We start from the raw sequence: 25,227 nt of genomic DNA, 5'->3' as shown, positions 1-25,227 counted from the left end.
ATGCAACACACACACACACATTTAACCAAAAGAGTTTACATCACCCACAATAATCAAAAGAGACTGTCCTTCTAAATCAAAAAAAAAAAAAAAAGAGAAAAAAAGTGAAAGCATTTATTATGAAGGAAATGCCAAACATTTCTGGAATGATATAATTTCATGTGACAAGTTCATGAGTCACGGTGGCAATTAATGACATCTCTGTACACCAGTTGTAAGTACTGGCTTTCATATTCAATGACAATACAGTCACTTGTGCACATAGACAACAAATATGATAGTTGTGTCTATGACCATCAGAACATCAGTGGAGGAAACTGCTGTCCCAACTATCTGGGCTAGAAGCTGATTATAGTGGAAAGTGTCTTGCCCAAATTACATCCCCACTGTGTCAACCATGAAGACTTTAGGACAGTTGTTGCTGGGATGGTCCCCAAAGTCCAATTAGCCTCCACAGCTGCAGCATTAAGAACCAGCGCAAGCTTGCCTCCTAGTCTGAGAGCCACAGTCCTTCACAAAAGACTTAACTCTCTCCATATGAACAGCGGAAGAGACGACGTTAACAGCGTTTCACCCCAATTACCACCATCAAAATATTGCAAGCGGAAGGCTTTTATACTGAAGAAGTGAATGTTGACAAAGAATACCACAATTCTGATGACGGAAGCTAAAGGTTGGGTCATTGAGGCACCCACTGGACATCCGAGGGGTCTGTGTAGAGGAGAAGAGAGGACTGGCCGTACTGAGTGAGTTAAGCTTTCAATGAAATCCAAATGCAGTGGAGAAACTACTGATCACACAGCTCTCACTTCGCTGTTGGTCAAGCTGTAAGCAAATGTCAATCTCTGATATAAACCAAGGACTGTGAGCCCCACAGGCTGGGAATACTTCCTGCATCACTGCAGCTCTCTCCACACACACAAACACACACACATTCTTACTGTTCTGACAACAGAAAGAAAAGATGTGAAGCAACAGACAAACCTACCAGAAAGGAGCAGAGGATGTAGAAGGAGATGAAGTAGATGAAGGCAAAGCGGGTCCCACAGCTGTTCCGGTCAGGGTACGTGGCGTTGTAGCTGTCCGACGCTTTGTCGCACTTCACCTCAAAGGAGTCCCGGCATGACAGCATGATCTCCTGCCATGCCTCACCTGTGGCTGACCTGCTCACAGGTATATACACACACTCTGTCCACAACACTGCCAACAGCCTCACTGACATCTCATCATACATCTCAAGTGTGTGCAGTGTGTGTGTGTGTGAGGGTGTGCGTGTGTAGGGATGCGTGTGTATGTAAGCGTTCTCACCATGACCAAAGTACCATGTTTGATGAAGATAGAATGCATATCTTTTTGTACCTGCAAATTTTTTTCTTTCGTTATATATGTGTCAAGTTGGGGATTCTGACCTTTAATCTGAATTAAGAACACTATGACAAGTCACAGTTTAATGAAATGTGCATGGAAACTTCAATTCTGGCAACTGAAGGCCTCGACCTTTGACTACTCATTTGCAGCAGCCAAGAAAATGCCACTGGTTAAAGTTTACCACAGACAAGCACGCACACAGACAACACAGTCTAGGGCTCAGCCCAATCCTCTCCTTCCACCAATTTGACCTTACCTAACCAAAGTGAGGTATCCATTCACACCTGGTCAGAGTGGGCAAAGTCAGAGCAAACTGCCTTTCTCAAGAACATAACACCATGCTGAAAGTGGAACAGGGCCCTGAACCATGATCCCTGTTGAACACTGGACCAAATGTCGCACACTTACCTGATTCTGTCAAGGCACCTCCATTTAAGATGTATTATTTCTTAACAGAAGATACAGTGTAGCTTATATGGATCAGTCAACACACTCTACACTTCACCTCCATTTAAGATGTATTATTTCTTAACAGAAGATACAGTGTAACTTATATGGATCAGTCAACACACTCTACACTTCACCTCCATTTAAGATGTATTATTTCTTAACAGAAGATACAGTGTAGCTTATATGGATCAGTCAACACACTCTGACACTTCACCTCCATTTAAGATGTATTATTTCTTAACAGAAGATACAGTGTAACTTATATGGATCAGTCAACACACTCTGACACTTCACCTCCATTTAACCCTCAAAGTGCTGGATATAATAAAACATACTTACAGAAATCATGCTTAAAACAAAGGGATAGTTTGCCTCCGCTACCTGTGCTCTGATTTGGGGCATTTGTATGCTTATCAGTAAGAATAAATAGGTAAACCTATACATTTTTGGAAAGTAGAGTGAATGAAGAATCAGATAAAAGTAAGAAAAAGGCTGTACCTTGTAAGTAGTTGGAGATATTCCACAGGATATAAACAACAAATTTTGCAAACTTGTTTTCCAAAAACGTCAACCACAATGTTTATAGGTATTTTCACATCTTTTACAGAGTCAAAATCTCAAAATTGGCATTAAACTGTGCAGAAAATGTTCTGGCTGCAGAATCATGAAATGAATATAACTGAAACAATGAAATTATAAGCACTGTATTATTTGTTTGAGACACACCCACCGACGCCATGCACGCGTACATCTACAATACTTTATGCAATCACAGGCAAAAACAGAAATAAATGTTTTCTTTTAGCTCATGTTGCTTTCAAAAGCAGCAAGAATGCTTTAAATCAAAATAATTTCCAGTTTTCTAGCTTGATTTGGTCAAGAAATCGCAATAGATCCATGCCTAACCCACTTTACCACCCCTCCCCACCCCCATCACCCACCCCCCAGTTTTTGTGGCTGGAGACACAAAACTGAATGAACAACAAGCAAGCCAGCATGCCCAAGTGTCAAAATAACAAAGCCGTTTTCACCAGAATCCCTGTCAGCAAATGAATCATCACTAGTGACAAGGTCACTCATTTCCTGAGCTTTGTCAACTTCAGTGTCACTCATTGTTTACAAAAAATACGAAGATCTGGACTTATAAACTCGGTCAGAGTTTGTGCAAACACAAGCAGGGAGGCAGTAACACCAGAACGAGGCAGTTTTACGAAGGCTGCCGAGCATAGCCGTACGATGTCGGACCTTATGTAAACAGAGCCACGATCGTGGCCCATCGCACTTTACCGGGAAAGCCACGATCGTGGCTCATCGCGCTCTCCGGGTTTAAGATGTATTATTTCTTAACAGAAGATACAGTGTAGCTTATATGGATCAGTCAACACACTCTGACACTTCACCTCCATTTAAGATGTATTATTTCTTAACAGAAGATACAGTGTAGCTTATATGGATCAGTCAACACACTCTGACACTTCCTTGAAACTGAAACTGCCACGCCTCCATTCGTTTACAGACAAAAGTCGAAAACGAACAATGGTAGCTTTCAAACAGACAAACATGCAAACGTTGTCATATGCATGTATCTGAAATGTCATCATTTCTTAAAAAAAAAAAAAAAAAAAAAAAAGAAAAGAAAAAAAGGTATGCCACTAAAACTGTCCAAGACCAAGTAGAAAACAAGATCAAGAATAAACCACCACCACCATCATCAGCAGCAGCATCATCACCATGAATAAAGCAGTCTCTCAGACTTCCCCATGGATTCCCTCTACACAAAGTGCACACGCCAAGTGCCACACTGCACTGACAGCTCACCTGAACAAGACTAAGACCGCGTGGGGAAAGGTCTGGAAGTTGTTGTTGCGGTGAATCTGGGTGTCGTCGTCCAGTCTGATCTTACCAAACACCTGTTGAACAAACAAACAAACAAATGCTCAGCTGGTAATGACACACAACACCTTCATTCCAACGTTCGACAAAGACAAAAAAAGACAACAAAAAATTGACACTAAAGCTGTGCCCGTGTTCTGGTCAAGGTGACGCAAGTAAGCCAACAGAAGGTGGATCATCGTCACCCTGACCCTGATACAAAGTGACTTGATAACGGTATCAATATTATGTGGAGTGGTGGCCTAGAGGTAACGCGTCCGCCTAGGAAGCGAGAGAATCTGAGCGCGCTGGTTCGAATCACGGCACAGCCCCCGAAATTTTCTCCCCCTCCACTAGACCTTGAGTGGTGGTCTGGACGCTAGTCATTCGGATGAGACGATAAACCGAGGTCCCGTGTGCAGCATGCACTTAGCACACGTAAAAGAACCCATGGCAACAAAAGGGTTGTTCCTGGCAAAATTCTGTAGAAAAATCCACTTCGACAGGAAAAACAAATAAAACTGCACACAGGAAAAAATACAAAAAAATGGGTGGCGCTGTAGTATGGCAACGCGCTCTCCCTGGGGAGAGCAGCCCGAATTTCACACAGAGAAATCTGTTGTGATGAAAAGAAATACAAATACAAATAATAAAATTATATATATAGTGCTCAATCTTGTGCAGATTCTAATCAAAGCACTTACACATCAGTCATTCACATGCAAGCACAGCTATGATTCAGGATGAAAGATAACATCATAAATACATACAAGCAGAAAGCTGAATTAACTGTAGACCAAGCAGAGACAGGGAAGGGAAGTATGGGGACCTATTCTGGAAAGTAGCAGGTTTTTGGGGCCAGACTTGACAGAGCTCAGTGCAGAGGTTTGACAAAGATATGCCAGTGCCTGGTCCTGCTTCATGTGTGTACACATACAGAAGATCAAATATGCACGTTTGTGGTGCTGTTAACCTTGACCATTGCTGATATCCTCGTTAAAACGTTGAACTGCATGAATTGTATGTCTAATTAACGAGTAATCAATGTAGAACTGACCAGCACATCTTTTTTGTTATCAAAATTAATATAAACATGATGAAACAAAGCGAAATAATTATTGATTACAAAAAAATAAAACCTCAGTTAAGACTTCCAAAAGAAAATGAGTACTCCACAGCAGGTACTTGGTCACTCGGTGGGAAATCAATGTACTTATCTATTTCTTTTTCTTCTTCTTCTGCATTTGTGGGCTACAACTCCCACGTTCACTCGTATGAACATGAGTGGGCTTTTACGTGTATGACCGTTTTTACCCCACCATATAGGCAATTATACTCCGTTTTCGGGGGTGTGCATGCTGGGTATGGCTAGTTTCCAAAACCCACCAAAAACGCTGACATGGATTACAGGATCTTTAACATGCTAATTTGATCTTCTGCTTGCATATATACACGAAGAGGGTTCAGGCACTAGCAGGTCTGCACATATGTTGACCTGGGAGATCGGAAAAATCTCCACCCTTTACCCACCAGGCGCCATTCACTGTGATTTAAACCCGGGACCCTCAGAGAGAAAGTCCAACGCTTTAACCACTCGGATACTGCACCCGTCATCTAATCATTTATTTATGTATCTTAGTTTTACGTCATTTTACCTTATTGTATTTTCCCTCAGGGCCTGAACTGATCTGAACTTTCCTGCCTGAGTACAGAACACCTAAATTCACTTTACACTGATCTTCTCTTGAATAGATCTTGTCACTCAGTGTAACGGATGAGAATCTGAACTATCGCCTCCATGGAATGAGTGCTGATGACAAAGACTACTGTATTGGCACTGTACGTCACTCCGCTGAGGATTGAGTGGGAATCCGTAATTATTTCTGTCTGCATGTAAAGATAACAGCAGTTCAAGGATAACAGCAACACACACGTTCAAGACCCTGTAATCCATGTCAGCACTGGAAACATGAACGTACCCAGCATGCACACCCTCAGATCATCAAAAACAGAGTATGGTTGCCAAAACGATATATCATTCAATCAAAAGCCCACTCGTAGGTACAAGTGAACATGGGATTCACAGGCCATGAACACAGAAGAAGCAGTAGGATCCAAATGACATAAAGTGAAGACAGAAGAAGAAGAAGCAGAAGTAAGATCCAACGATATCACACAAGCACTAAATGAATCTGCCAGGCCACCCACCTGCATTCCAATGACAGCATAGATGAAGAAGAGCATGACTATCAGCAGAAACACGTAGGGAAGAGCCTGCAACACACAGCGTCAACAAGGCTATTAAATCATATCCCACCACAAGGTCAACACTCATCAATCACACTTTCCCTTTGTCTACACAGTATACATTACAGAATTAGGCAAAAGCAGTGATACCATTTGGGATTCTTTTTCTTGATTGTTGTCTTGTCTTTTTATCTGGCTGGTGGGATTTTTGTTTGTTTGAAATCAACGTTTTAGTGACTGATACTTTTGTGAAAATCAGACTGAATTAAGTAAGCTGAATGAAACACCAAAAAGGTGGAATAGAGGGGGCATGTTATAAGTTTTGCTTGTTGTAAGAGATCGGTTCTCATTGTGGTTTGTAGAACTTGGGGTGAGCTGTGTATGTCTTCTGGTGTGGGTGTATACGACTTGGTATATATTCATCATGCATTGTACCTAACAATGATTCCACTCTCCCTCAATGATATCCAAGCTAGTGCTCTCTCTCTCTCTCTCAAGCAAAAGTTATTAACAATCATAATTCAAAACAAAATAATATTCCTCATTCAAAACATAACATTCTTTTATCTGAAAAAAAAATCAAATGAATTGTTAGCTTTCATTTATCTGAAGATATGAAGTGACAAACTGATCTAATCCTTATCCCAAATATGTATATTTGCACGCTTTGAAATGCTATATCAAACAAAACATTCCCTGTTCCAAATAAATACTTTTCATCTTATTTCCCTGGTCAATCACTTTAACGGTATTGGCAATTTCTAAACATCCTGTGTGCAGCCTCTACTTTCTGCTAAACTTTCCTACCTGGAAGGATTTGATGAAGGTCCATAACAGAGTTCGAATCCCCTCCCCTCGACTCAACAACTTGATGAGCCGCATGACACGGAACAGACGGAAGAAATTGATGCTGATGATCGACTTGCCCTCCTGTAAAACGACAAAAAGGAACCCCCCCAAGATTCAGAAATAGAAATGTCAAATTCACAAATTCCATGACCACATGGTCCGAAAAAGCATGAACAAATCCAGCTGATAAAACACAAGGACATTTGTACTATTCCCACAGTACACCTCTTCAGGCAGCATTCCACATGGTGGAGATATGTGAAGGAACTTGGGCCTCCTTTCAGTCAAAGTTGGCAGCAAAAAAAAACATTCTGCCTACCTCACTCAACACCACAGTCTGACAGACACCTTGGAACACATTCAAGTCATAACTGGTCTACCATCCCCCAAAAAACAAACATACACACAGTTGATAAAATACAGTTCCAGTGATATGCCACATGGTTTGTTATCAAACTGCCAGTGTATATGGCAATGTTACAATAAAACATACTCCCACACCCCTGCCCCCTCACCCCCAAAAAAGAAGACCCCCCCCCCCCCCCCCCCCCCCGCGGCCAACCCCCCCCCCCCCCAAAAAAAAAACAACAACAAATCTTTACACCACAGACGACTGGGTAACTGGGTAACAAAGATGAATGAACAAAGATGGGGTACAAAGCAATCAAACAGGCACATCCACAGAAAAATATCAAGACCTGAACCACTAGCGATCCTACATTCTCAAGCAGCAGTCCCTTGACTTCCAAGGAAAGACAGCCCTCACTCAACAGACACCTTGGACATAATCTGGCTGCCATTCACCCAGAGGTACCTACCCCAAGGGTCACACAGTACCTGTCTTAACCCCTCGACTGCTGAACCATGGTGAACTGAGATCAAGATCAGCATGGCATCAGGTTTAACTCAATGTCCTATTTTTTTTGTGTGTGTACATCTGAATGGCAAACTCTTTTCGCTGAACATGACCAATATGATTCCAATAATTCCAGATACAGAATGGTGACCGAAAATCCTGACATTTGATCTCAATTTTACCTCCAGGAGGTGACAGTCTTTTTCTGATGAACACATCTGTCAGCAACAGTCAAGGGATTAAAAAAAAAAAAATCCAAACCTGCATGATGGACTCCACATGACATTGAACATTACTGCTAAAGTCATCTCTACACGAAAAACAACAACAACCCCCCCCCCCAAAAAACACCCACCATTCTTCATGGAAACAGTTTTTTTTTTCAAATTTACATCATTGTCAAATCTATCATTTGTCTATGTTCTAAAACAAACAGTAAAAAGCAACATTAACATTATTTTAGTTTTATAATGCTGAAATGGATCAATAACCATAACAAATCAAAATGTCTCCTGATGCAAACACTCTACGTTTCCAGACACTTCTGACAAAGGTCTGTTCTTTCTTCCTTGTACCATTTTGCCTCTCTTTTCCCAGATTTGATTCATGAACAGAAATAGGTATTTCCAGTTTTATGTGATGTGGAAAACTTTTCAATGAACAAACAACAAGGCAACAAGACTTGTGACTTTTCTTTTTCTAACAACTTATAACACAAAGAAAACAATATGATGTTTGAGCAGTAGGTAAAGCTCCTCTGTAGAAATATCATGACTGCATGTCATGCGTAAATTTGTGTGAGCATGTAAGCCGTCTATGCAGATATATGGCTTGGAACAGTTTGTCTGAATATTGTCAATTACATTACAAGCAACAACTGATGATATCTGAGGTAGTTAATTATTTGTGATGTGTAAATCATCACTGTAAATCATCATTTACACCAAATGGCTGCTATCCAACCAGTTGACAAATGACTGCAATGTAGTCACAACTAACTTAGCACAGCCACTGACAAGCACATTACGTATTATGTGATCACTCCCGCACACAGCTGACATCACACAACCTCAGGAGCAAGAAATCTATGATTCTACTCAGCCGGTGAAGAACTACTTCACCGGTGAACGACCACAAAGCATGCCCAGTCAGTTCTTTATACTGACGCCATGTGATATCCGAAACCCCACATGCAATGATGTTTACTTCTCATAACACACATCCAGATTTCCACAACAAACCCATTAACAAAACCTGTAACCAGGTATCTCCATGACAGTGTGGTGTCATCACAACATAGAAGAAGCAGTCTGAAATCCTACAAGTTCACTTCTAAACAAAACAAAACACAAAAAAAGCCAAGCTTCCAAACACTCATGACTGTATAAAGCTCACAATCTATGAAGTATACATTAATGGCATTGATCTTAACTTCATACATGCAAAAATTTGAATGAAAACTGCAGAACGCAAGTTTGTTCAACATATTGATAATTCTATCTTGTGTTATATAGTCAAGTGAATGTTGACGTCCACATATGTGTGAGTGAGTCAGTGAGTGTGTGTGCATGTGTGTGTGTGTGTGTGTGTGTGTGTGTGTGTGTGTGCGTGTGTGTGTAATAATATATCACTTCTGTACTTTTCCACAAAAAGTTACGTCAGTTCAATATCTCTCTACAGCAAATTACAATGACCTGCACCTTGCTGGAATCTTGACATGTATACAATTGTCCCAGGCATTTTCAGAATACTGATTCATAGCCCATGACTGATGAAGACTGTGGCAAGTCATCAAAAAAAAAGAAAAAAAAAGTAGTAATTCATTTTTGTGCACGTTCACACGAGCATCAGCATATGATCAGCACACAGAAATACCCTTTGATGAATTTACTAAAACAATCTTTGATGAATAAATCTACTGACACAATACTTAGTTTCTTCTATCTCCATCAGGGCAATATCACTGCCATAGTTCTTGTTCATTTCTGAAACCACCTGATACTATTCCAGAAACGCTGGGCAGAGAATCTGGTTTTAAAAACTGATTCTAGAATTGCCCACACAATTCCAGCAACGTCCAGAACAACAGTACTGAAAGGCACCAACATTTTCTTGAGATCGTATCTTAATTCAGCCACAGCAATGATTACCCAACAGCATTCTACAGGGGAAGGGGGTTGGACATTCTGATTCAATGACATTTTCAAGAACACAATCAGCTCTAATGGGATGACTCTTCACCGAAAGATCGGCTGTCCATATGCAATACTGACCAGGAAATAAACAGATTATTTTTGTTATTGATGATCGTTTGATGTTCCCTGCCTGTTACACAAATAGTACCTGCTGTCAGCTAAGAAAAGCACTGCCTGGAAAGATTGGATTTTTGTCTGTTGTGGCTTGATAATACTTTGTGTATCTGCCTTAGTCAATGGTATGCGTGTGTGTACGCATACGTGCATGTGTGTGTATGTGTGTGCACAAAGGTGTGTACATACATGAATGTGTATCCATGTGTGCATGATTGTGCATGAGTGTGCATCACAGTTTGTAGGAGTGTCATCAGATGCCGACCATCATCAACCTAACAGCCCACAGATCAATACAACAAAGCTGACTGGTGACACAGAACTGACACAGACGTCAGGGCAGGGGTGTGGTGGCCAGAGGTCACAGAGAGACTGGACTGGCCAGGGAAGAAGACAGGACCCACAATCACCCTGACCAGCGAGCGCACAGCACAGGACAACTTTCAACATGGACACGCAGTCCATCACAACTCACACAACAGTTCAAAGGGTTGAAAGAGGTTTCAGCACAGACATTTTCTATCTGTTGACCTCTCCCTTCCTTCCACAAAGGGGGGGGAGGAAACAAGCTGTTCAGACGACAGAAAAGACACAGGTCTATACAGAGCTACTGAACCAGACAAAACACACTGTTCAGACGATAGGAAAGACACAGGTCTATACAGACAGAGCTACTGAACCAGACAAAACAAGCTGTTCAGACGACAGAAAAGACACAGGTCTATACAGACAGAGCTACTGAACCAGACAAAACAAACTGTTCAGACGATAGGAAAGACACAGGTCTATACAGACAGAGCTACTGAACCAGACAAAACACACTGTTCAGACGATAGGAAAGACACAGGTCTATACAGACAGAGCTACTGAACCAGACAAAACACACTGTTCAGACGATAGGAAAGACACAGGTCTATACAGACAGAGCTACTGAACCAGACAAAACAAACTGTTCAGACGATAGGAAAGACACAGGTCTATACAGACAGAGCTACTGAACCAGACAAAACAAACTGTTCAGACGATAGGAAAGACACAGGTCTATAAAGACAGAGCTACTGAACCAGACAAAACGAACTGTTCAGACGACAGGAAAGACACAGGTCTATACAGAGTTACTGAACCAGACATGTAATACAGAGAGCTACCACCACTGACGGCACAGCACAGCACAGAACCAACCTCTCTGGGAATCATGGTGTAATCCAAGCCTTGCTTTGTGGGGCAACAGTGAGCAGTCAATATATATATATATATACATACATACATACACATACACAAACAGGCATATAGCATTCAGCTCACTTGCTATCTGTCACAGTGTAACAATATCAACCCATAGCTGCACTGCTCCATTCTAGTCCCATCTTCAAACCTAACCTTAAAAACTGAATGGACACCTCACACAAAAAATCTGTTACTGGGACATTTGAAACAACATTTACAAAATACACTAAATAATGTTTTTAATAACAGCGCTCATTCACAAAATAAAGCACCATGGATACGATTTTCAAATACCAGACTCCATTCCACAAAAATGAACACTATCATTTTCAGCAGAATCATTCAACATCCTGATGCACTTGATCATACATATTCTTTGACCAGATAAACCTGTGTTGTCATACAGCTGTAAAAGCAAAGGAAAAGTCCTTTCTCTTTTCAACATCCCCAGGTGTAAAGGCACACGTTTCACAGGCGGACAGCCCATCATGTTGAAGCCATTCAATGTGCACACACTGACACAAAACAACATCTCCATTCACTGTGTCATCTTTACTTCAGAAAGCAAACCAACAAACAAAGACCTCTCCCCAAAATCCAAAGCCACTCAAGAATATTGATACAGTGAGTGTATTCCCTTACTGCAGGATCAGAGCATATAAAGCTGCATCACATACATAAACATGTCCCAACACTGAAACTGTAAGATAAAGATGCATTGTATAGGGTAGGTATGGGTAACTGCGAACAGTGTGTAATTGCGAATGATTCATATATCGCCCTGCTTCGAACTGTTCTTAATGGTTGCATTTCACAATTTAACGTCTGCTTCGACCTTTTTCTAATACCTTAATGAAACCCATTTCAAAGAACCAGTCAAACATCAGCTATTTCTGACTATTTCCATACTATTTCTTCTCTTCGCACACCACTGCCAACTAAGGTTACAAACGTACTCTCAAACATATTGGTGACAGATCAGAGCGTCAGTTTTGACAGGAATCTGCAAAATAGTTTTGTTTGTAATTAGACCATAGGATATTTTGACATGAGTCTATTTGCGAACGATGCTGTAAAGTTATTGAGCACTCTCAAAAGGGTGTGTTTGAGTGCGGTGCGGGGTGTGTATGCTTAAATGTCTATTTGTGTGTTTGTGTGCATGTGTGATCAAAACCAACAATACAACAGTCTGGTGCGATGTTCTGATAATTTGTTTTGTCTAATGAGTTAAAGACCTGCTCCTGTTTTAATTGTCTAAATGTACCCAAAGCCATCGTTTGCAATTAGACTTGCTTGTTCGCATTTACACTCTGGCACCCTTGCTATGTGAAATGTCAACAAAATGTTGTAAAGAATGAGCACACAAACTTTTCCTGGTGCAAGCAGTTGGAGAAAGCCTTCAAAAGTAAAAGAACTATGTCTGACTATGGCACGACATGTTATCTTTACAGTACACTCATTGAGCTGGTTGCTTCGACTGGATTGTTCACAATTACCCATACCTACCCTACATGTTCCCACACTGATACTGTAAGATAAAGATGCATCACATACATATACATGTTCCAACACTGATGCTGTATGATAAAGCTGCATCACACAAATAAACACTAATTCTATATGATGAAGCTGCATCACATACATACAAATGGTCCGTCACTTACAGTTACACTGTTTTATATAAAGTTGCACTACATACATACATTATCCTGCACTGATAATGAAGGATAAAACTGCATCACATACATATACATGTTCCTACACTGATAATAAAGGATAAAGCTGCATCACATACATACACATGTTCCCACAGACCACTGGTCATGTAAAATAAAGATGCATTATATACGTGCACATGTTCCTACAGGACACATCATAATGTGTGAAAAAGTTGCACCCCGTTCATGTTCCCACAGAGCGCCAATCATTTGTAATAAGGCCACATCCCAATTCTGGTATCTGTTCCTGAAGAACACTGACAAATGAATTTCACTGCATCCAGAATAGTGCACATATGAAGTTGATGATACAATCAGCTGTATTCTATAAGAGACAAGAGAGCGCAGGTAAAATGACAATCAATGTGGGTAATCCAGTGCAAAGACATTGCACTACACACAGGTTTGACTCAATTAGGTGGCACACTTGAAGAGATTAATTCAATGAGATAGTTATTGATTACATCATAAAATATATATACAAAAGAAGTTTCTTTTTATCATAAAAATCCAGTCTGACACACTACCTAACACTTAAGATATTTATCACTGCACTGGATAGGAATATGGCCTTACAACACACAAGTGACCAATACAAAGTTCCACAATACATAATGGAAGTCCTGTGACCAAGAAAAACACTTGAGGAAAAAGCAACAACAAAGCTTGAAACAGTTGTCTGTGGTTCTACAGGGTTCACAAAAAGTTAAGGACCACTTGGGAATTTGCACAGTCATAAGTTCATACTTTTCTGAAATTTTCAATTCACTTTGTGAAGATGCTTAGAAAATTCAGTCTGTCCCCCATCGATAAACGACAATGACTGTATCTAAAAGTGAAGATTACCACCACACATACACTGATGATTTCACAATCACACAAAAAAAGACAGTTTGTTCATGGTGACTGAACAGCTGAAGCAGTGACACTGGATACAAGGGAAGCTCTCAACACTCTGCACTCTCACTGTGATTCTAAATCTGACCTCACACAACACCTACAGGCTCACGTTCACTGGACACAAAGGATACAAATACAAGTATTCTAACGACGTAAAGCAAGTCAATATCGACAGTCGCTAACATAACAAGCAAACCCCTTTACAACAAACTGCTGACTTCCTAAACTGGTACCTAGGCAAAAGTACTAAAACACAAAACAGAACAGGGATCTTGACAGGGTGTTTAACGACATTCAAACTTTTAGCAACTGCCTTTCATCCACCTCAACTTCTCACGGCCCTCAAGGGAAGACGGAGGTGTTTACAGTTTATGGTCCAGACACCTGACAAAGGATTTCCTGTCATGGCTAAACCTGGAATGGATCACCATTCTGTACCACAGACAAAGGTGTTTCAAATCCCCTGAGTCCAGGTTTGAACTCATTGAAACATACCCCCCCCCCCCCCCCACCCCCCAAAAAAAAGGAAAAGAAAAAAAAAAGGTTTACATCTATTCTATCAGTACTTCCCTACGTCTCAGTATCAGGAATCTTAGAATGCTTGATTTGTCAGATCCAGATAAGTAGTTTTTCCCAGAAAAAATCTCCTGGATCACAGATTTTTCTCCCCTTAAGAAATAGAAATAGGGTTTTTATTCAATTCTCTGACCTGAAAAGCAAAATTCAAACATGAAAATAAGCACAACAAGGAATGCACAGACTGTTAGCATAAATCACATTCTCATCTTATCCAGACCTGTTAATCCAAGTCCACTGTGCAATGCACTGAGATTTCCCTAACCCTTTGTCCCCCTCTTATGTAGTCAGTCCTTCTAAACACAAATTGTCATTCAGTGCACATGAACAGCAGTACTTTAGCCTTGTCCAAATGTATGACGAATGTTAGCATCTATCAAGGCAGTGAGAGTCTGCAACAACTAATAATCAAATGCATACACACATGCAGATGAAAGCACTTTGAAATGAATCACAGATATTGTGAGAGAAAGAGAGAGATCTCATTACTTTCTGACTGTTGCTCAAATGAAGATGTGTATTTGGTATCATGTGAACTCTGTGTGTGTGTGTGTGTGTGTGTGTGTTCGTGTGAACACACACATATAAAGCTTGCAAGAAGTTATGCTTGTGTATCTTTAGTCTGTGTTTGAGTAGGGTGTGTGTGGGGGGGGGGGGGGGAGGGGGGCGTGTGTGTGTGTGTGTGTGTGTGTGCATCTGTGTAAGTGTGCATTTGCATGCATGATTGTGCACATGTGTGTGTGTGTGTGTGTGTGTGTGTATACACTATACAGGTTTACATAGGGTATACTGACACACTTGCAACTGTACTTGCATTACATTCAGACATTATGTTCAGATGTTGTCAGCACAAAACAAAATGCATCCTATGCATTTCATCTTCTTTTGTAGTATGTTCCTGGGTCAATAAATAGCTCATTTTCTCATTTCCATTTGATTTCAGAATTGAAAACTTCAGTTCAATTGTGCTAAAAGCTATCTTTACAATGCAGAACCCAAAATCTATTGAAATCTAATATCAGCAAAAATACTGAATGGAAGAAACAGGCAATTTTATCAACATGATTTCTATAACTCTGGGATTGCAACAGATTTGGGGGTTGTATCAAGTACAGTGTGTGCGGTGTGTGTCTGTTTTACACACACACACACATAATAATGTGTGTGTGTGTGTGTGTGTGTGTGTGTGTGTGTGGTGAGCTGAGAGACAGAGAGAGAGAGAGAGACAGAGTACAAGTGAGAAAAGACAGCATATATGTTTGTGTACAGAACCTGCTTGCTGAAGGTTAAGGAAGTAGGAATGTGTGTGTGTGTGTGTGTGTGTGTGTGTGTTGTGTGAGCATGCGCACACGCGCACGCATATGCACACGTGTGTGCACCCGGTTTACATGTACTTGTAACTGCCCCTTCCTGGAACAACTCCCCATTGATGCTTTATCTGATCCTGCAATGGAACATAAACCTACCTGAGTGCGGCCCTTCTGTGCCAATGAACTAGAACCATATCCAAAGTTTTTTAGAATTTCTGCCCTCTCTTCACTGGCACTTTATCACTGGATGGCACTGCCCAGCGGCCACAGAAAGAATCAATGATGTGTGACATAAAGGGGTGTCACTCCACTGGCCGTGTCAGTATTCACAGGGGATGTGACTGCTGGATGAAGCTACAATCCTTCTTTTCATTTGGCACGGTTCTTGCCCATGTGCACAGGTGCATTACACTTACTCAAGCTGAAGGTAGTCATTCTGATCATGGTGAGTGAGAAGAGAAAGTACATGCATGGATGTAGCGTCACAGATGTAAGCAAGCATGCATCATCCAGCGCACTAATATCAACATATTCATGCACACAGGTGACTACAAAAAAAAGAAAAAGAAAAGGGGAGTTGGAGGGGGGTGGGGGGGAGGAAACCTAGGTCACCCAGAGCTTAGGCCTCTCCTTCCTCCCCCTTTCTCCCAACACAAAAAGGTTGTCCAGTACAGGAAGAGATACCATCACTTCTTTATCCCTCCCCCCCTCACCGCCCCAACCCTAGCATCCCCCCTTGCACTGAAGCTGTCACATTTACATCTGACACACACAGACATGCAAATACAAGCAGATACGGATGGAGGGGAAGGAAGGAGGACACAATACAAGAGTTGAAAGAGAGGGGGGGGGGGGTGGTGACACCAGCACAGCATGCAGTCACTCATAGTCATGCACCACATTCAAGGTAACAGGCATATCAGGGAAGAAAGAAAATAAGTATAATAATAATCATAATGGGAAAAAAAAGGTTAAAACATGATCCAACCAACCTCAGTTCTCTGTCAGTGCATCAGAGAAGCAAGTGTCAAACAAGAGAAACAAGAAATCCAAATGAAACAGAACAGTTTGGATCAAACTTCATTCCTCTGGGAGAAAACAAACAAACAAACAAACAAACAAACAGAGGAGGAGAGACACAGACAGAAGGCCTGGGAACGGAACAAGTTACCAAATATAACAATAAACCAGCTCACAATGAAACTCAAAACTGATATACTGGATTCAAATCTTTTCAGCAACATTGGCATTAGATAAAAGGCTAAAGATAAGCCGTAACATAATACCAATCTCAAACGTTTCTTTTGTTGGTGGTGACCAAAAGTCCACAGTGTGAACAAGAGACAGATTCAACAGGCAGAATTTTATCACACACCCTGTGCTACGGACCCACAACAATATCTCTTTCCATAAAGTAATTTACAGCCAACATCAAGAAATCACAGGATTCTCAATTTTTTTTTTCTTCACTAACCATTATCTCTTCCTCTCACCCCTGTTCATTTAAACCATTTCCAACGAGGATAAAAATCTGTTCATTACTATTCCTATACATTTCATATTTCCCAAATACCCTGAACAATAATATTACAATTCTATGTGTGACGATACACAGGTCAGGTGCTGGCAGTGAAAATGAACATGCGTTTCAGAGTGCAGAGTGTGAGTGTTACAAAACAGATCCAGACAGTCATTCAGTTTGGTTTTTTCTTCTTCTTTTTTCTTCTCTTTTCGCTTTCCATCATGCGGTCAACAGGCACACACCATGCATGGTGACCAGAAGGGACAATAAAAAAGTCATTATCTTCTTCATTAAAAAAATTACCTACAAAATATCAGTTGTCATTTTGTGTGTGTGTGTGTGTGTGTGTGTGTGCATGCATGCATGAATGTGCAAGCTTGTGTGTGTGTGTGATGAAAAAGAACCAATGAAAAAACTTGGCAAAACATTCCTGCAGCTAGATCAAAGCCTGGCACTGGTGAAGAACGAACCATATGAAAGTAAAACGCTCCTACCATTCACACTCTATATGATCAGTCTGCAGTCGAATCATACTTTCCATAGAGAAAAAAAAACCCAAAAAACCCCCCAAAAAACCATCCCAGAATGGTAACAGCATTGATGAAACTCCAAGGAACATCTTCAACTCCACCCCAGGTGAGAGGTGGACAGCAAAGCAATCTTAACTCAATTCAAACACCCTGTTCAAAATCACACCTTCGTCAGACTTTGTTTAACGTTTAGGATGGTGAACTGCCTATTAACCATACAGACAATAGGACTGGTTGTTCACGTCAACTTACATTCACTTCCGCGTAGATGATGTCGATGAAACTTCCCAGGACGATGATGAAATCAAATACATTCCATGCGTCTCCAAAGTAGTTCTGTAACAAGAAACCGCACACAGCTGTTCAGTTGACACTTGCCACAGGAGTCAGAAGAAGAAAGGAGACAAGAGTTCAGCAGGTGAGTAAACAGACAGGGGTGGTACAGCTTTGTTTGTCAACTAGTTGGAAGATATTTTGTTGTGAAATGAAAAGGTTTTACACTGCAGCCACTAGGGTTAATCTGGGCTAGCCAGATCTGACCTAAGGGTAAAAACCAACAGGGGTACAAACAGACTGCAACAGTGGTCTGTTACCTTAAATCTGAAGGCTGCCAGCTTGAGCAGAAACTCCACTGTGAAGACCCCAGTGAAGATCATGTTGAGGTAATCCAGGGCATCGGAGTACTCCACACTCTGGTTGTGGTACTGCAAGACAACAGGAACATCAACATTACCAATGTACCCTTTGAGATCTTCCTTCATTTCACGTCTTTATGCTGACCAATTTCACACACACACACACACACGCACACACATTCAGCTGATGGAAAGAGCCAACCTCACAGTTTTCCGAACCCCTACCTTCATGGCCAAGGTGACAGTGTTGATCATGATCAGAACAAAGATGCCGTACTCAAAGAACTGGGAGGTCACAAACCACCAGATCTTGTACTGCCATCTGGCCTTGGGGATGTAGCGACGACACGGCTTCACTTTCAGGGCAAACTCTATGCACTTTCGCTGAAACAATGAAAAGCATCCCACTTCACTCACATGTGACTCTGTGTCTGAGTATTATTCAACTGGTGAAAAGGAGGACAAGGTAGGATTCTCTCCATATCACAATGCAGATACGACTCCAAGAGATCCTACTCCTAATTCTGGGAAACAGGATTCTGATTTCTAATCTACAAAACTACAGGACTGTTCTGTCTTCCAAAACATTCACATGCAATGGCAGGCAGTCAGTCGCATGAAGTACAGAGCAATACAGGCCAAGCCTTCATCATGGCTCATGTGATTCCTGATGATTTATCAGAAAAAAAAGGAAACAGGACACCTCTTCACAATTTTGAACAGTTACACAACCACAGCAAGAAAATGCTGTTAGACACATGCATCCATAGGTAAATTTCACTTGGCACACATCAACCCCATACCTTGACCGTATGAATGGATTACCCTAAAGAAGTATGTCATTCTGCTACAATCTGGACAAGTGCTTATGGAACACCCTACACGATTTCTGCTATAATCTTGAGAAGTGCATTAATTTACTCAGTAATACAGCTGAGGTGTTCGGAGTAAACTATAATAAAAAAAATAATAAAAAAGTGTTCCATTTTTTGGGTGTAATATACACAAAAAGCACTTTGGGACAGTCCAGTTCTTTTGACAAAATCATGGTGGATCAGACATGTTCTCCAATTCAGAACACTTCGATCATGATATCATCTTCTCCACAATTCAAATTTCAGTGACCAGAAGTGCACTCAGAATAAAAGTCACTAGCTGTAAAACAAGAACATGTTTGAATCTCTCTTACCTTTGGCACAAGAGCCAAAAGACTGCAACTCACTGTCACACACACAAACATACACACACACACACAGACAACCATAACAGGATTATCATACAGACCCGCACTGTTCACACACATGAGCCAAAATGCATATGCACCCACATACATGTACATGAACACACACAGACATATATAAATATGGACAAAGATATATCCACAAACTCAAACACAAATATACAGTCGCAAATAGAAAGACCCATGTGCGTGTACCCACACACACACTCTCTCTCACTCAGACACACCTACCAACACAACCAACCTTCAGCAGGTCAGTGGTATCTCACCTGGTTTTTGTCCAGTTCACAGTTCTTGTATTCCTGCTCTCCCTCGTTCTGGAAGGTCACAATGACAAAACCCACGAAGATGTTGACCATGAAGAAGGCGATAACAATGATGAAGATGAAATAGAAGATGGCGACAGCAGGGCGGTTGTTCTGTATGGGTCCCTTCCCTTCCTCATGGGAATCAATGGAGCGATACAACAAACTGCACACAAACATGTTCTGTACAGGTCCCTTCCCTTCCTCATGGGAATCAATGGAGCGATACAACAAACTGCACACAAACATGTTCTGTACAGGTCCCTTCCCTTCCTCATGGGAATCAATGGAGCGATACAACAAACTGCACACAAACATGTTCTGTACAGGTCCCTTCCCTTCCTCATGGGAATCAATGGAGCGATACAACAAACTGCACACAAACATGTTCTGTACAGGTCCCTTCCTCATGGGAATCAATGGAGCGATACAACAAACTGCACACAAACATGTTCTGTACAGGTCCCTTCCCTTCCTCATGGGAATCAATGGAGCGATACAACAAATTGCACACACACATGTACATCAGACATCGACATCTTCATAGCAATCAAGAGACCCTGCAGAAAACTGAACAAATATACTTCACAAAGTTACTGAAATCCACAAAGTCCTCCGATAAAACAGAATGCACAATTCACATTATCAAGGTAGAGTCCATTCCTGAAACTGAAAACACATGTATAATCTATCCCATGAACTCCCTGTGTGCACATGTCTGAGAGTGCACATGTGTGTGTGTGTGTGTGTGTGTGTGTGTGTGTGTGTGTGATGTGAATGATCTGTGTAGTATGCACATGTACACAAGTTTCTCCCATTTATCATCTTCCTTTCATATTATACAGTTACAGATGTATCAAAAATAAAGTATTACAAAACATTGTTTTGATACATATAAAGAAATTTGTTCAAATAGCTGGACTCATTGTCTACTCAATGATGTAAATTTGTTCTTCAAAACATTTTGTTTTAATATAAATCTAAAAAAGGCTTTGAATGAAAAATCTGTGAAACGAGCTTTACAACACTGTCCTGCTGTTTGCAACACAACAAATCATTACGTAATTAGAAGTGTATGGGTGTGATGTATGGCGCCCATGTCCGTGTGCGCAGGCATGTGTGTGGTGGGTGTGTGCATGCATCTGTGTGTGGTTGAATGCACATGCATATAGAGATTATAATGGTAAATTAAAACAGCACTTCCAAACCTTTCAAAGTGCTCTACAATTCATCAGCCAGACACAAAGCACAAAAGAACACACATACACAGAAAAGGCACGCATGTGTACACACACACACACACACACACAAGTATGGAAAAAATAGTTGTGGATCCATAGAGGACAGAAATGTATTGGAGTGCCTTGTTCTAAAAAGATGTAAGTGAGGGGCTGAGACAGATTGAAAAAAAAGGCAGTGAATTCCTGGTCTGTACATCTAAAAAAACTAACAGCTCTCCCACTGAGAGTTCTGAGAGATGTGAACTTATGCATGCACATGTGTGTGTGTGTGTGTGTGTGTGTGTGTGGTTTTATCCTGTGTCCAGCACCACAGCACCAGCACCACTGACCTGGGCCATCCCTCAAAGGTGGCCACAGTGAAGAGGGTCAGCATGGCCTTGCTGACGTCGTCGAAGTTGAACTGGTTCTCCTGCCAGCTGCGCTCCTTCACCTCCGGGTTGTCAAAGTCCCCGTCCCGGTAGTCGATGTAGCTGCCACTGTCACAGAGCAATCAGCCAGCCAGTCAGTCAGTCAGTCAGTCAGTCCTCCCATTAGCCAGAGCTGCACAGCCTAAACATCACATGCTTCCTCCTTTTCCATCAATTAACCACCACAGAACAGAGCTTGTTTTCCTCTACTAGTATTCCTTACCAAAACATGAAACTTGTACTCTAACCTTAACACTGTACGCTGGCATGAACATACACTTATTCCTATTTATTTGCACCAGAAAAAGAAGAGAGGAAAAAAATGGGTGACACTGCACTGTGGTGATGTCCTCTCCCTGGGGACAGCAGCCTGAGTTTTACACAGAGAAATATGTCATGACAAAACGCTACTACAATTGAATAAGAGAGCAGCCCAAATTTCACACAGTATTTCTTTCACGTGCAAAATTCTAAATGTGAAGAAATGGCAAAAAACTGACCAATTCCAAACCAAAATACTGATCTAAACAAATAGCAGTGAGAGCTTCACAGTTACAGAGAAGGGACAGGCCAAAGGATCGGCAGCAATTTAACTCACTGGCATTCTTCCTCTGTCAGTTTGGATCTGTCTGAGCACTCAGAGAACTTGCCCTGCACAATCAACAGAAACAGCACTTAATTCGGGATTTCATATCTAAACAGAGAGAGAAACACACATGCGTATCTACATACCTACATATACAAATACTGTCCATCTGTGGGAGAGCTGATGGGAAGTGTTTCATGGATATGGTTATCTAAAAATTCATGTGTGGTCAGCTTCAAACTTGTAGCTGAGAAGACTTCCGTCAGATGTACATATATTAGGACATGGCTTTGTATGAATAAGATTTTCTTGATGTCCTGTTTATATACAACTATGGTGTACTGTGACCCATTTCAAATATTTTAAAAATCTGTTAAAACCACAAATGGTTCTCTCATTTTTCCAAGATTTCTTCTTCTGCCTTCATGGGCTGGAAGTCCCATGTTCACTTGCATGTATGAGTGGGCTTTTAAGAGTATAACTGTTTTGGTTTTTTTTACCCCACCATGTTGGCAGCCATACTCTGTTTTCAGAGGTGCACATGCTGGATATGTTCTTGTTTCCATAACCCACTGAATGTTACATGGATTACTGGATTTTTAACATGCATATCTGATCTTCTGCATGCATATACACATGAAAGGGATTCGGGCACTAGCAGGTCTGCACAAAAGCTGACCTGGAAAACAGGGAACACCTCCGCTCTCAAACCACCAGGTGTGCTGAAAATGGGGATTGAACTCAGGAATCTCAGGTGAGAATCCAGCACTCGAACCAACTGGCCACCGCACCCGTCCAAGACTTTTCCAGACTTCCAAGACTGTATAAATCCTGTTCAAATGTGACAACTCAGGCATGGGTGCAACTGAGCAACACAAGAAAGTGGTGTGTACTGCTCACAAAAGTCAAAGATGCTGTAGATGGTTGTCAGCTGTGCACTTTACCTTGAAGAGCTGAACACCGATGACGGCGAACATGAACTGCAGCAGGAACATGACCAGCATGATGTTGTAGATGGTGCGCACCGCCACAATGACACACTGCACCACGTGCTGCACAACACATCACCACACATCATTCACTGATTGGCGTGCTGCACAACTCATCACCACACATCATTCAGTGAATGACATGCTGCACAACACATCACCACACATCATTCACTGATTGGCATGCTGCACAACACATCACCACACATCATTCAGTGACTGACATGCTGCACAACACATCACCACACATCATTCACTGACTGACATGCTGCACAACACATCACCACACATCATTCAGTGACTGACATGCTGCACAACACATCACCACACATCATTCACTGCCTGACTGGCATGCTGCACAACACATCACCACACATCATTCACTGACTGGCATGCTGCACAACACATCACCACACATCATTCACTGATTGGCATGCTGCACAACACATCACCACACATCATTCACTGATTGGCATGCTGCACAACACATCACCACACATCATTCACTGATTGGCATGCTGCACAACACATCACCACACATCATTCAGTGACTGACATGCTGCACAACACATCACCACACATAATTCACTGACTGGCATGCTGCACAACACATCACCACACATAATTCACTGACTGGCATGCTGCACAACACATCACCACACATCATTCACTGATTGGCATGCTGCACAACACATCACCACACATCATTCACTGATTGGCATGCTGCAGAACAACACATCACCACACATCACTGACTAACTGATTGATATGGACACTCATATAGTGCTCATCCTGGATAGAATCCAAGCTCTGTTCCCTCACTGAGTACACTGAGTCATTTGCACAAGCTGCCTTCCTGGGTAGAATTGACTAAGAGCTGCCTTTTGGCGCTATCATTTGTTGGTGCTATCATTTGTTTTCTGTGTCATTCAGTCAGACTTTAGTCACACACACGTACACATACAAACACTCATCATTTGTTTCCTGTGTCATTCAGTCAGACTTTAGTCACACACACGTACACATACAAACACTCATCATTTCTTTCCTGTGCCATTCAGTCAGACTTTAGTCACACACACATGCACACACAAACACTCATCATTTGTTTCCTGCGTCATTCAGTCAGACTTTAGTCACACACACGTACACATACAAACACTCATCATTTCTTTCCTGTGTCATTCAGTCAGACTTTAGTCACACACACATGCACACACAAACACTCATCATTTGTTTCCTGCGTCATTCAGTCAGACTTTAGTCACACACACGTACACATACAAACACTCATCATTTCTTTCCTGTGTCATTCAGACAGGTTTTAGTCATACACACATGCACACACAAACATCATCATTTGTTTCCTGTGTCATTCAGTCAGACTTTAGTCACACACACGTACACATACAAACACTCATCATTTCTTTCCTGTGTCATTCAGACAGGTTTTAGTCATACACACATGCACACACAAACATCATCATTTGTTTCCTGCGTCATTCAGTCAGACTTTAGTCACACACACATGCACACACAAACACTCATCATTTCTTTCCTGTGTCATTCAGTCAGACTTTAGTCACACACACATGCACACACAAACACTCATCATTTCTTTCCTGTGTCATTCAGTCAGACTCTGGTTACACTGGTTACACACACACACACACACACATATATATATGAGTGAATTTTATTTCAAAATTTTGCAAGGGACAACTCTCCTTTTTTGTGCACTAAGACAATTGCTAATCCATATTTTGTTCCACACCCCCACTCTCTATGGACTCTCTATGGAAACTACACATGGACAAAATATAACATCAACTCCACACTATCATTTATATGTCTTCTTTTAACAAAATTCTCTCTCTCTCTCTCTCTCTCTCTCTCCAGCGCCTTACCTTCAATCCTTTGGCTCTGTTGATGGCTCGGAGAGGTCGCAGCACTCTCAAAACTCGGAGGATCTTCACCACAGAAATCGCCTCGTTGCTGTTTAAAAAAAAAAAAAGAAGTCAGAAAATATGTGTCATAGGACAGTATATGACACCAAATGAAAAACCCATGTGCAATAGTGACTACAGCCA

The 25,227-nt window shown here is 41.4% G+C and overlaps 1 protein-coding gene across 1 annotated transcript in view; it reads right to left on the bottom strand.

Annotated features, from left to right (window-relative positions):
- Positions 1-25,227, bottom strand: part of LOC143300076 (muscle calcium channel subunit alpha-1-like) — a 96,835-nt gene that overhangs the window by 25,970 nt on the left and 45,638 nt on the right. The window contains exons 22-33 of the mRNA XM_076613637.1: positions 25,045-25,132; positions 23,093-23,200; positions 22,161-22,213; positions 21,485-21,631; positions 19,879-20,080; positions 18,595-18,753; positions 18,328-18,438; positions 17,987-18,070; positions 6,745-6,867; positions 5,899-5,964; positions 3,637-3,728; positions 989-1,163 (exon numbers count right to left, since the gene is read on the bottom strand). Coding sequence (XP_076469752.1) covers positions 989-1,163; positions 3,637-3,728; positions 5,899-5,964; positions 6,745-6,867; positions 17,987-18,070; positions 18,328-18,438; positions 18,595-18,753; positions 19,879-20,080; positions 21,485-21,631; positions 22,161-22,213; positions 23,093-23,200; positions 25,045-25,132 — 1,408 coding nt within the window. The remainder of the gene's footprint in view (positions 1-988; positions 1,164-3,636; positions 3,729-5,898; positions 5,965-6,744; positions 6,868-17,986; positions 18,071-18,327; positions 18,439-18,594; positions 18,754-19,878; positions 20,081-21,484; positions 21,632-22,160; positions 22,214-23,092; positions 23,201-25,044; positions 25,133-25,227) is intronic.

The sequence above is a fragment of the Babylonia areolata genome, chromosome 25, assembly GCF_041734735.1.
Source record: "Babylonia areolata isolate BAREFJ2019XMU chromosome 25, ASM4173473v1, whole genome shotgun sequence".
NCBI classification, from domain to species: Eukaryota; Metazoa; Mollusca; class Gastropoda; order Neogastropoda; family Buccinidae; genus Babylonia; species Babylonia areolata.
The sequence above is the reverse complement of the archived record's forward strand: the minus strand, read 5'-3'. Positions and strand labels throughout refer to the sequence as shown.